The 14,008-nt window shown below is 38.2% G+C and overlaps 1 protein-coding gene across 1 annotated transcript; it reads right to left on the bottom strand.

Annotated features, from left to right (window-relative positions):
- Positions 1-483: 483 nt before the first annotated feature.
- Positions 484-12,392, bottom strand: LOC110045386 (hsp90 co-chaperone Cdc37-like). Its single transcript, XM_089298637.1, has 11 exons — positions 12,238-12,392; positions 10,151-10,284; positions 8,353-8,464; positions 6,281-6,328; positions 5,376-5,426; positions 4,875-4,937; positions 3,970-4,128; positions 3,205-3,320; positions 1,801-1,930; positions 1,508-1,576; positions 484-1,319 (listed from the first exon to the last, which is right to left on the bottom strand). The coding sequence occupies exons 1-11, from the start codon at positions 12,268-12,270 to the stop codon at positions 1,089-1,091; spliced, it is 1,146 nt and encodes a 381-aa protein (XP_089154763.1). The 5' UTR covers positions 12,271-12,392; the 3' UTR covers positions 484-1,088.
- Between the last annotated feature and the right edge of the window lie 1,616 nt (positions 12,393-14,008).

The raw sequence follows: 14,008 nt of genomic DNA, 5'->3' as shown, positions 1-14,008 counted from the left end.
CTGATTATTATTTTTTTAGGGGGAGAGACGGGGGAGGAGGGGGGAGGAGGGGGATAAACAACTATTCTTAAACTCAACTTTAAACAGAGGAAATCGTGACCATGACGGGTTTGGTTAATTTGATCTTAATTTGCATGGATTTTTACAATTTTATTTCTACGTTTTCTCCTTAGTTTTACTTTCGATTGGGAAGATATATAAAACACTCAAGACAGTGTTTGACCGCATTTCCAAACACCTCCACCGTCGTCCGTCAAAAATACTCAGCCGCGCGTCGCAGTTTCAACTCTCTTCTCTGTGTTTGGAAATGTGGTCAAACACGGTCTTTCGTGTTTGAAATATTATCTTAAGTCAATTTCATGATCAGTTGATAATAGAGCTCTGTGGAGTAATTTCTAGAGCAAAAGGCATAAGACCGCGGCCAGAGTTCAAACTCCATCAGATTGATCTACAGACCTCACAATAAAAACGCAGAGCAGAATATTACATTATGACAACAAATCAGAATTTTATTGATATCAGCTATCAGGAGATTTCTTAAGACTTGTGCAAATTCATTTTCTTGGCTGTCAGTTTGGCACTAAGTATTCCAATAAGTAAGTAGCTTTACCCAAACCATAAAAATGCTATCTCCTAATCTTCAAATGACGGTTGAATAATAGAGAAGCATAGCGGATAATGGGTCAGTCACAAATGTTGAGTAGGCATAGTTCATAGCATAACTCCCCTGTTTCGTACTACTCTGTTTGATACAGTTTTCAGTAAGTTCCTTTTCTCGTTAGATTATGGGAAGGATTTGCCTGCATCAGAATCTTGGGAACCAGGCCTTGGGAAGATTCTGTCTCCCATCTCTTTAGTTGTTGCAAGCAGGGACTTAAAAAACGAGTCTATCAGTTTAACAGTGCAAATTTAAAACCTTTCAAGACCGCCATTATTTTAAATGAACACAGCTATACCCCTTTTATCATACAAGCACGAGACTATCGCACAGTTATATGATAATTTACATTCTTTTGTAGTTTTTAGAATTAAAATTCTGTTATGTAAAGCATAAATCCGCCGTTAATCATCAAACTCTCCATATGATTTCATTTGTCCACTTCTTCTGCAACACGCTCGTACTGCTCTTCGTCCGACGTCTCTTCTTGGGACGTACTGTCTCCTCCCTTGGCCTGCGCTTGCGCATCCTGTGCATTGGGAATCCACAGACCAGAATCAATGCATTTCTTCAAGTAGCCCCTTGCTTCTTCTTCGGGCAACCTGCCAAGAACTTCTTGAAGCATGGGAATATCTTTTTCTTCAAAACACTTCTGAAGTTCCTGAAAAGAACAGAAAGGTAACCTTTACAACTCGTGTTCTGTTTAATTCCTGTGTTGGAAGAGCTAACGCGAGAGCTGACAAAAAAAAAAAAAAAAAAAGAAAAAAAAACGTCCATGAACATGGCGCCAATGACGTTTAAACTGTCTAGAATTGTATCTCCAACACGAGGTACACAGTCTCTACTTACCGGTGGTAGCGATTCAAATACTTCCACAGGATCCAAACCGCCCGGGCCCAGTCTCTTTTGTCGTTCTTCCTAGGAGCACAAACAGAAAGAAGGTCGAACTTACGTGTATAATTAACAAGATCCAGTCTCCACTGGAACATACTAGAACTTCACTTGGTCTAAGACAAAATGGAGAAAAATCCAGTGACGATGTATAATGCATAGTAACCACAAAGCACTCCCTGATTCTTAAAAGATAACAAAAAATAAGCTGAAGTGGAAGTTACATTTGAGAGAAGTTTGTTTAATCTCACCTCCTCCGCTTCCTTCATAGCTTTATCGATCCTGGCCTGAGCTCTTTCCTTGACTCTCTGCAGGAATGATTGAAGTTCATCTTCAAACGCGTCCATGTATTCTTTGAAGTCTGTTTTAGCTTTCTTCATCCTTTGCGATGCACAAGGAAGAATTGAAAAAAGAGATTAAGACAATATGAGGAGCAACATTAGGGATGGGGTGACAAGGAGGGAGGGAGGGAGGGAGGGAGGGAGGGAGGGAGGGAGGGAGGGAGGGAGGGAGGGAGGGAGGGAGGGAGGGAGAGAGGGAGGGAGCGAGGGAGCGAGGGAGGGAGAGAGGGAGGGAGCGAGGGAGCGAGGGAGGGAGGGAGGGTATGAAGACTCGAGCCTATTATAAAACCATCTGTTTTCATTTCTTCACAGGTCTGTCTGATCCTTTGTTAAAATTTTTATCTGATGTTCATCTCATCTCTTGAAAAACATGGTCTTATCAGTATCAGGATATTAAGGAAACAGTAGTATCAGTAATGTGTGTTCGTGCCATGCCGGGAACATCAATCTGCTAACTTGGTTTGGTCGTACCAAACGTGACTTATTTCATAGCCCATTTTCGTGTTGCCTTACGCCAGTTTCAAAACGGAGCCCGGAGCGAACATTTCAGATTCAAATAGGTTGAAAAATATACGTAAATGAATTTGCACAGAGAACCGTTTTGACACATGCGACAGAACAACAACGAAATAAACCTTTCACTCTACTCCTTGTTTTCCTTGCATTTTCGCTGTTGTAAGTACGATATCTATAATGCGGAACACAATCAGGCGGTAGTGTAGCAGCTTTTATAGGTTTGTGATTTTATTTGTCGACATGGTGGCAGCTGTTATTGTTCTAGGGCTAGGGGCATTGTTTATGTTGTTTGTTCTATTGTTCTATCAAAGGGTGTCGAGCCATTTATGTGTGAGACCTCACAAGAGCTACTACATGACCCCAATCAGGACACCTTATCACATATGAAATTTCGACGGTAAGGTGACTGCCACTGTTTCTGCCTATACATCTACTTACTTAGTAAAGAAGGAGTGAATGGTAGCCTGAGGTCTGGAATCAAGTGACCTGGCCAACTCCAATATGTACCTCATATATTGTTAACTGCTACTGTTTCTGCCTATACATCTACTTACTTAGTAAAGGAGTGAATGGTAGCCTGTGATCTGGCATCTAGTGACTTGGCCAACTACAGTATGTACCTCATATGTAGTGAACTGCTACTGTTTCTGCCTATACACTGTACATCTACTTACTTAGTAAAGAAGAAGTGAATGGTAGCCTGTGGTCTGGCATCTAGTGACTTGGCCAACTCCAATATGTACCTCATATGTTGTTAACTGCTACTGTTTCTGCCTGTATACATGTACATCTACTTACTTTGTAAAGAAGGAGTGAATGGTGGCCTGAGGTCTGGCATCTAGTGACTTGGCCAACTCCAGTATGTATTGCATGATGATAGTCTGATGTGCAACTCGCTCCACCAAAGAATGTTTCTGTTCCAACAAAAATAGGTCTCATTAAAACATGAAACTATAGCTATAAAATGGCTCTGCAAGGAGTAGAGAGGACAGGGCTGGAGACGGGGTCGTTAAAGAACAGAAGCACAGAAATGGTAGACTAGGGTAACCTGGTACATGAGAAACTTCATGAGAGGAACAAGAGTGACCCAATAGAGTGCAGCTCTTTTATTAGGTTATTCAAACCCATATAAATGCAATATATCCATATGTAAATATGGCATGGGCCAAATAACATAGAAGTAAAATGTCCTTTAAACCTTGATTTAACGAACCTCTGTTAACAAAGTCCTCACTATAGCGAACGATATTCTTCCCCCCAGTAAGAGCAAAATAAATGGAAAAGAACCCTGATATAATGAAACCTTGTTATAACTCGAACATATTAATTATTGCCAGTCCCTAATGACCCTTCATTATATATGTATCGAGGTTCCACTGTAGAAGGTATTGTGCAGACTGAAAATTTTACAGTTGCTAAGAAAGTAACTGAAAAACAAAAAAAGTTCAAAATTTGATGAAAAAGAAGCTGATACATTAGTACAATTTGTCACATGGGTTTACAGATCCATGAAGCCCTACTTAAAGCTTGTGCTACCGGTCACGTGCTGTTTGACATCAGTACCTCTTGCACTTCCAGGTTGATGCACCAAAGAGCCAGGTAGTTAGCCGTGTCGTCACAAGCCAAATGAGGATTTTTACGCAGATAGTCTTCACTGTCATTGTAATCATACAACATTCCATAATGTTCTATTTCTTTCTTGTACTTATCCATAAAAGCTTGCTACAAATTGAAAGGAAAAAAAAAAACATCAGTTAAACTGCATAATACGTAGTTGGTGAGAACCTAGTGTTTACTGGTACACTGACATAGGTAAAGTCTGCATATAAGCCAAGGGGCCCTTCAGGCCGGAGCTTATCCTAATTTCTGTGGCATGGAGCGACTAGGAGTATTTCTACTTCCCCCTGGATGGGATGCTAGTCCATTGCAAGGTTATCCCCAGCATTATAGGTGGCTGGTACTCATTTATACACCTGGATGGAGAGAGGCACTGTGAGAGTAAAGTGTGTGGCCCAAGAACACACCACAATGTTCCCAGCCAGGGCTTGAACCTGGACTGCTCTATCCTGAGTCAAGCACATTAACCATGAGGCCACTGCACCTCCATGATACACGGCACATGCTGTGGTTAAATACTACATGTACATATTAAAACTTAATAATGACACAAAGAAAAACAAAGATGAGGTTTAATTCTCTTCTTCAGTTTTCTTTTCATACTTCCACAAGCCATACAGTACTTATACCAACTGATACCAGTCTAATATCCCATCATTCTTTACATGCAGTCCCATGCTTGTGTGCATGTTTTTTGCAGTAAACAAAACAAAACATTTACGAAACACATCTGAATGTGTCCAGTATTCTGGACACATTTAGAAATATCCTTGATCAGTACAAAGTTTGTTGGCATAATTGTACAACCCAAGAAGTGATAATTTTTACCACAAAAAGGAAAAATTACTCACAGATCTTTCAGCCTTTTCATCTTCAGTTAAATTTTCCTCCGTTTTCTTTGGAGCATTGATAATCTTGAAATAAATAAACAAAGTTTAAAGAATGCAGTTAAATGTTCTCAACTACCATAAATTTGCATTGTATAAATACCTCAGTTACACTATTACTATTCAGAAACTGAGTGTTAGTGTCAGCTTTCACTCAGTCTTGTGAGCTTCACACCAATACGCATAATTGTTTTGGACATTTTTATTTTCATTTTAGTTTTCTATATTTTGGAGGCGGTTTTAATAAAACAACTATTTCACTTGTGCTTGTTGGATATGAAATGACTATAGCCAGTTCAGTGCTACTTACCTCGTTGGCTGTCTATCATCTCACATCCAACGCTCCCTCCAAGAATAATTGTTAATTAGCCATGTTATTTTGATATCTATGATATTCTACAGGTAAGCATATAGACTAGTATGTATGTAGATGTCCTGCACAACAAAACTTAATCTCAAACTCACTGTTCTGGTAAATCCTGCATGACTCAGTGTGTCCACATTCTTAGGAGCTTTCTGAAAATCAAATCAGCATGTCAACTGTTAGATAAACTACATGTGCTTTATTAAAATTAGAATATTTATTTGTTACTGACACCTATTCTTGATATAAAGGAGTGAAGTTTCAAAGCTTACATGCACTTAATAGGAAACAAGTCCAGACATTACTACATTTGTACTCTTTGTTAAAATTTGAATAACAAAATTAAAGCCTATGGGACATTACCTGTACATGTAACAGAATGTAAATTGTGAATTCATAAGGAAATGATCCCCATAAAATCAGGTTTTAAACAATTATTGGATGAGGTTTTTGTGATATCCAGAATAATCAAGGTCGAGGTAGGGGTTATCAGCTAAAGCCAAAGGCTGAGGCTGATAGCACTTACTGAGACCTTGATTATTCTGCACATCACAAAAACTGAATGTAATAATATTGTTTTATTATACATTGAATGAAAAAAAAAAAAGAAAGGAAGTCATGGTTTTGCTTCTTCACTGACGGCAAGCAACCCAAAGTGCGTGAACTTGCCATAATTACCCTTAGAAATCATGCACTGTGGTCATACATGGCATGATCACCCATGACCTTGAGAGTCCTTGACATGATCAGTGTATAATCTACAGCTAGATGATGTCACAGGCACTGATTTCGAAAATTCACTGTACGCTTTCGGCCAATCAGAAAAGAGATAGCGAGTTCAATGTATAATAAACAATAATATGAGACAATTGATCATAGCCAACTCGATACTGGGCACCTCGTTGGCTATCTACCATGATCTCATATCCAATGTACGGCAAGTGACGTCAAATTTGTTTTACAAATCATCTATAAATTCATACTTAAATATGAAAAGAAATCTCACCTTTTCTTTCTTGGTCAACTCTTCATCATCTTTTCTGAGCTCCTTCAGCTGCAAATTCGAAATTACTTTTAATTAATTCCTTGTAACTGGGTTGACTGGCACTGAACTTTGGACATTTGGTCTTAAGGAGTACTCAGTGTACTAAACATATTGGTGTGCAAAAAATGGAGACCACAGACCTGCAGATTTACACTATCATATGATATTAAACCATTTACAGGGATCGCGTTAAGGCAGAAATCGTGCATTTTTACAAAAAAAAATCCTGAAAAATGCATTTTAAAAATTTTAATGCGTCCCAGGACACAACAGGCTACTTGGAAGACTTATCGCATTAGCCTTGACAGGTCAGTTAGATTCTGTTGTTTGAGAAACGAAGAAACTTTAAGAAAGAATCGAAAAGGTCAGAAAATCATGGTTGCCATATTGGATTTAGCAGAGTTGAAGACTGGTGACAATTACACATCCGGGACACTTGCATAAGCATCCGCCATTTTGAATTGATTTCTTGCTCAAAGAAACACGTGTTGTGTATTCAAGTGATAATGGCAACGGGTGGTAGACACGGCAAATTTTTGGATAAATGGCTGAAGGAATTTCATTGGCTCCAGACCAGAGGTACCGGAGGTGATTTACTAATGCTTTGTAAGGATTGTTTAAAAGCTGGAAAGAAGAACACGTTCATGACTGGATGCCAAAATTTCCAAAGATCTGCACTTGTACGGCACATACAACAGGTTGATCATAAAAGTACAGCTAAGGTTTTGCAACAACAGCAGCGTTTTAAAGCAGCAAGTGACAATGCGAGGGCAAAAGAAATCTTCAAAGAGCAGCATCGTCGCAGAAAATAGAGAAGCCTTAGTGTCCCTCTACCCATCTTTCAGTTGCCCCTTGTTTCATTATGAAATGTCAATGTGTCTAAGTTGAAATATTTGTAATTGAAATTAAATGGTTTATTTGCTATTCATTTGAAAAGCAACAAGTTTTCTTTTGGAGGGCTGTCAACATAATTATTTGGACCCACAAAAAAGGCTAGGGACCCATATTTGGCCAGATATATGGGTCCCTGGACCCAGACTGAAAAATCCTAGCGCCATCCCTGATTTACTTTCATAAAATAAAAATAATGTGCTCAAATCTCGTTACAGTCACCATTATTACTCAGGCTTCAGTAGGAAAGCCTGAGTCACAAAATGCAAGCTGTTTAGTCTCCAAAAGGGGGGTCATGCTCCCAGGCGTTCCAAGCGTAAACCACAGAAACTACATGTACATATGTAGGGATGAGAGTGCAAAAGCTTGTGTTATGTACTCTCTCCTCATGAATGCTGTGTTTTGTGAAGAAAGCCTTAGAGTGTCTAGTTGAGAGCTAACTGTAAACAGGTTAACGAAAGTGTACAACTGTAGATCTCTCTGGTTTATTTGTTGCCAAAAGAGTGAGATTTTCAACTGTCAATTGTAAAGATGAAGGCAAACTAGGGGAGTCTGGGGGCATGCACCCCTTTACATTTATACATTTGAAGTGTCTAAGAAATACTCTTCTTGTGGAAATGAGACCCTAGAAACTAGTGAGCCCCCACTGACCAGTGTAATGCTGGCTCTGAAAGAGAATGTTGGACTGTCTTTCAAGATCTTTCAACTTTTGGAAAGTGATTGAAGTGGGTATAAAAGAATTTAACCAGAGTGAATTATTTCTAGAAAGAGGCCATCTAAGTAATTTCTTAACTTTAATAGCAATTTTCTACTGTACCTCAAAAAGAACTGTTTATTATATATTAAAAAAAAGCTTGAAATGTGTGAGAAATAATTGTTTCAGCATGAGAGTGTAAGAAATTGCATATATTTGTATGAGTCCTGCACTCGCTGCATGAGTGTGCAGAGCTCTAGGAGTTCTGAACAGTTCTGCACTTTGACAAGTAAATGTACATGTAACCATAACAAACTGCTGGGTATGTGCAAAGCAACCATTCACAGCTATGTTTCGGTGAAAAGGTGAGGTAACATGCAGGAGTTCTTTGTGAAGCATGATACATGTATATTGAATCCAAAAAATGGAAGAAAAAATTAATACTCGCCTTTTTCTCTAATCCTTGTAATTCGTTCTTTGTCTTTTCCTCTTTTTCTTTGTCCTTTGCTAAATCTGTATCTTTAAGTTTTTCTCTTGCTTGCTCAAGCTTTCTTTTATTCCTAGAAATGGAAAGGATTAAAATGATTTCTACAGAATATTCAAGCAATAGTAGCAAAAATTAAGTTACTAAAGAACCCTCTTAGCATGGTACTATTCTGAATACAGTTAAGAAGAACTAATCGAAACTTAAGCTCTCAAGCTGACCCCGCGAGGTAAAATTGAACTTGAAGTTATCCATACTTCAATTAAAACAGACACTTCATGTCAGTTCAAAACACAATAACACACGCTTTAAGCATTCTTGTGAGGTTTGACATTAACTTTCTCAAGAATGCTTGAGAATTTAATCAAGGGGTCACTTGGAAAAATGAACCAAACTTAGTTATTTGAAATAGTATTACAAAAATTACCGTGATATGAGTAGATTTTTAGTAAATAATTTTTGCACTTATTGCTCGAACTTTGAGCGGAATCCATCTTGAACATTAAATTTCAAGATTAGTTGATTCTCTTTCTTTTATCATTTCTCCTGTATATATACACATAGTATTATTTATAAGGTAGGTACATGTATATATAAAACTAACAGTCTTGCTGCAACAAAAAACAGTGATACAGTTTACAAATTCTTGAGTATCTTCTTAAGTCAGGCCCAATTCCTTTCAAATGTCTGCTTACGGGAGCCTTAAAACAAAGGAAAAGTCTAGATCGTACGGCCTCCAAGTGTCCACCGCCACTTACAAGAATGTCTGCTACCAGCAATGAGTAAATTATACAGAGTTTGTATGAGAGTTCAAAAGGGGTTTTGTGAAGGTGGTAGTTAGTAGAGCTGTCTGCTTACGAGAGTGTCCAGTGTTTCAGTCAGAAAATTTTTCTTGAGGACCAAAGTGGCCCCTGAAGACCTTTTTTAGGGGCCTTTTTTTTTAGGAAAGGGGCCAATAAATTAAAAGCTACAGAAGGAAAAATGCGTCAGGGTACCAAGGAAAATAAAGCAGTATATTAGGATCTGGGATAAAATTTAATAGTAACTGCTTTTTGAAGTGTTTCTACTCAATAAATTTCTTTTGAATCAGATACTAGTATGATCCGTGCATTACAAGAGAACAGTCCTTAGGCATACATGACATAGTCAATGATCAAGGGTTTGCAATGCATTATAGGGTGATTTCAAACTTGGAAGTTTTCCCATGTGAGATAATCAATACAGCAGAGCAAAAAGATGGATTGACTTCTTTTCTTATGTTGAATGTTTTAGAAGCAAAGATCTTTAAATATGATTGTCTAGAAGGACATAATGTGAGACAAAATAACTGGATTGACCGTCAACACAGAGAAATTTAGTTGCCATTATGGTGACTAAACCAGAATTTTTGCCGAATTTTGGTCGCCAAGGATGAAATGTTAGTTACATTGGTGACCGTATCGGGCGCAATTTCGAGCCCTGGGATGGCTTTTAAAATACTACGTCTGGTTAAGCCAGTAATCTTGTTAAAGGAAAGGGCCAAATTGGTCCTTTCTTCGTTTTTCTGGGGGCCATCTCTGATTGCAACGCGGGTTTCCCGCAATGGCACGCTCTGGCTGAAACACTGAGTGTCTGTTAAGAGAGCTTCCACTGTACTTGCCTTTATTGGATCTCAGTAATCAAGTAACTGTTTAAATTAATATAAAAGTTAAAATGCATTTTGGCATAATGCTGTATGCAGCTGAATAGAACTGCTAATTTGCAGTTTATGTTAAAGGCTTACTCTTCAATTTTTGCTTCAAGTGTCTCCCTCTCTTTCTTTGCTTCCTCCATTCTCTCAACCCTTGCCTGGTGTCGCCATCTAAAAAGGCTGGGTGTGTCAATATTAGGGTGGGTGTCATCTTCATCATCACTTATCTATAAAAAAAACTGTCAATCATTCAGTCTCAAGCTTAAAAATATTTAATCTCCTTACTGACTTTGCTACATTTGTTTCAATCCCAAGGGGAGGGGGGGTGGGGTTCACTCAGTTTTTCAGTTTTTTTTTAGTTTTCAGTTTTTTGTTATTATTGCACACTATTTACAGAAAAACAACTTAACATAAAATGGTTTACAATGATATAGGAAAAATAAATACAGATAGAAATTAACTAGAAGAAACAATATTTAATAATTGTATACAGTGACCAAAGTAGGCAATGAGCTTTTGAGTTGGTCACTGTCATGCAGATATAAGTTGTGTTGGCCGCACGCTAAGTTAATTTAAATTAATATTTACATTAAAGACAATATTATTATCAAAGACAATATTATTATCGTAACTCCAAAATAAAAAGGACGTGTGTTCGTCGGGAATTTTGAAAAGAACCCCTACAAGGTACCAGTTTTGTGAATGTGGCTTGAAATGTTTTTCACTCCTAACAGGTACCAATTCTAAAGCAACACATTATCTACTGTCATTTTTCTTTTCGGCTAATACTCTAAAAGGTACCGCAAAAAAAATCCTGCTGTGGACCTTTTGAGACTGAACACACTTAAGAGGTACCAGAACTGCGTTTTTAACCCCTAAAAGGTAGCACGAGTTCCCTTCTTAGGGTTTCAATGTTTACTGCAATTTAGGTCTGAGAATTTGTCGGTAACTATCTCCTGCTGGACGATTTCCTTTATGCTCACTAACTCAAACTGTCTGCCTGAAAATATTTTGATATCATGAAACAACTCAGCTGTTGATCACTCCTCAGAATTCTTGAGAATTAAAAGCCTAAATAAAAATAGTCAGTATTAAATATGATTGATTATATGACTACAATGGGTGACAAAAGTGTTGAGACACTTGGCAGTAAACTTCCATTTTTCGAGATTTTCAAACAATGTTGATTTTTCTATTTCTTAGACTGCACAGACCACAGCACTTACACAACATTGAATTGGAGGGCCTGAGGTATCAGAGAATTAACGCTAGATGCAGATAAAATAGAATACGTGCTCAAATATCGAAAAGCATCATTTTCTAAAAGTGTCTCAACTACTTTTGTCGCCCATTGTAGCTCCACTAAGAGTAAAAGTGAAAAACATCCTGTCCTGCCATTACCAACCGAGCCAACAAGATGGGTCTCTCTGACCCACTCAGAAGCACCTACCTTGTCTGGCAAGAAAAATGGTATTTCTCTACCATATAAATAAAACTAAATCATTTATAGACCAAGATTGTTCAGTCAAGATGGCTCACTATTGGCCTGACTTTATTTTTCACGTGATAATGATCTTGATTGGCTCTTGCCTGAGAAACATGCAAAAAATATTCAGGCTGATATCCAGCCATCTTGACTGCATGCTTAGTCATAAGTACATATTTCAGTAAAAGTTTCAAGGCATTTTCTTTGCCTTATATTCTTGATTATCCCTTCTTTTTTTTCTTTTTGCAAGGACTTATTAGGTTTTATAAAGCTTTAAAAAGTAAAATCTGCAAACTAAGAATTGACTAGATTATTTTAAAAATCACACTACTGATTTCTACCAATCTGCTCTTTAATACTATTAGTGCTACTGGCAGTCATTATGACATGAAATTTCTCCCTAATAATGCACTTCCTTATAAGCTCACATTCTCAAGAGTAGTCACCTTGTAAAATCACTAATCTAGATTTTGTCGCATAAAACTGTAATAAAACGCCAGTGGTACGCTCTGGGCAAATAACTTTCTGAGGAAAAGATTAAGCTTTTCTAAGCTTATGTTTGAGGATACCACTTGTTGTTATACATGTATCGGCGAAATCTAATCGTTCAAGTTGTTTATGGGTCACAACAACAAATGCAGGTACACTGAAAGTAGTAGTGTCTACGCAAAACATTGACAACACAGATACCTACCTCAATATGGTCCCATTTACTGTAATCCACCATATTTTCGACTGGATATAGAGAATTTGACAGGGAAGAAATGCACACAATCTTTACAAAATATGGCGAGAACCTTTGACGAAGTGAACCGAAAGAGTCTGGTGCGTAGATAATTTTTTTGGAGCGCGGCATCTAAGCCAGATAGAACCGCAATCGTGCAGAGTCTCTTCGTCAGATTGATGAGCGTACGTATTATATTATCGATTTTAAAAAAAGAAATGCAGTAGTGCTTCGTTGATTTCCGGGATCAGTAAATTTTCTATGGGCAGTCCAATTGAGTATCCCTGTGTTTCGGGTAGCCCTGTGCCCAAATCCCTAGTTATATGGTTACCCCGCGTGTCCAGGGAAGGGATGCCCAAAACACAGACAGCGTCAAATACAGCATACTGGGGCTAGTAACAATTTTGCTCTAAAACCCTTTATCCTCTCAGGAAGTGCTGTTAAATCGATTTTATACACAACATTAGTTCCCGTAGAATAATCAGAATCAGCTGATTTCATAAAAACTATTTCCCCGCTCAATGCTTTGATCGCGATGACAATTTGATCGCGATCAGATTATCAATTCTCTCACTAACCCAGAAAGAAACGGTCTGCGACTTACATAGAGTAAAACCGTTCCTGGAAAAATGTGAAACGACATGGTCAGGAAAAGTGCGACAATGAACATATAACGCCATGAAGACAGAGTTTAAGGAAAAATCACAGATTTTTGTCATAAATAAGGTGAGGACTTTGGGAAGCGGGCCGCACACCCCCACCCAATCTTTCTGGGAGTACCGCCCGGGCGGAAGCTTGGCGACACTGTTATTAAGAATTAAAGTTGTCCCTGTTACATAGTTGCATTGCAGTCTATATTTTCTCCATAACAATTATAAGCTTCAGTTAAAAATATCACTACAAACTGTACTACAAAATAAAGTTTTTCCCTTAAACTCTCTTTAAGCAACAACAACAAAAACTAGTTTTATTTGCATTACCATAAATACATACAGTGTTGCAAGGCTTTCAAAAGCATTTGTAAACTAAAACTAAAACAGCAATGCTTAGCAATTGCAATAGAGGATGATCTAGATCATCTTGCTTTTAGTTGTCGATATAGGCTCGATTTTCGCCGCTCTCTCTGGTCCGACCGCTTTCCTCCCAGAGAAGGTTGAGCGCGGGCTCATTTCCCGAAATCTCTGCTGGTAATCGAGCTAATTTTTGATGCCGGTGTCGTAAATTTATTTGCCATATACGTACAAGCCAAAATGGACTTAGTTTCCCTGATTATTGAGACATGTTTAAGGACAATTCCTGAAATTCCTTGAGGATTATTTCGGGGTCGACGAAAAGAAAAATAGGGATAGCTTCGGGGGCGACCAAGGACCATTTCAGGGTTGGCGTCACTTCGGGGTCGGGATTATTTCGGGGACTGTACAGATATCCATATCGGCTGACTGTATCACTAGACTCACTAAAGATTTAGGGATGGGGGTACCCAAAACTCGGGGACACCCATTCAGTCACGTACTATAAAAACCCGGATACATTAAGGTGGTATGGTACCCTCAAATGGACCAAAAAGTTTGTTTAAATATGGTGAAGAAAGATCAATTGGGTGCTATTGCACTCAAGAAGAGAAATTAAATTTCTAGAGTTTTACTCAAAATGGTTGCTATGGAAACCAGCGACAGCCTTTTGAGGTAGTGTTTTATAGTATTGACGCCAACACTTCCTGCTCTTTTACAAAACAAGATTT

The sequence above is a fragment of the Orbicella faveolata genome, unplaced genomic scaffold (assembly GCF_042242905.1).
Source record: "Orbicella faveolata isolate gen_17 unplaced genomic scaffold, um_ofav_v1 contig_1, whole genome shotgun sequence".
NCBI classification, from domain to species: domain Eukaryota; kingdom Metazoa; phylum Cnidaria; class Anthozoa; order Scleractinia; family Merulinidae; genus Orbicella; species Orbicella faveolata.
The sequence above is the reverse complement of the archived record's forward strand: the minus strand, read 5'-3'. Positions and strand labels throughout refer to the sequence as shown.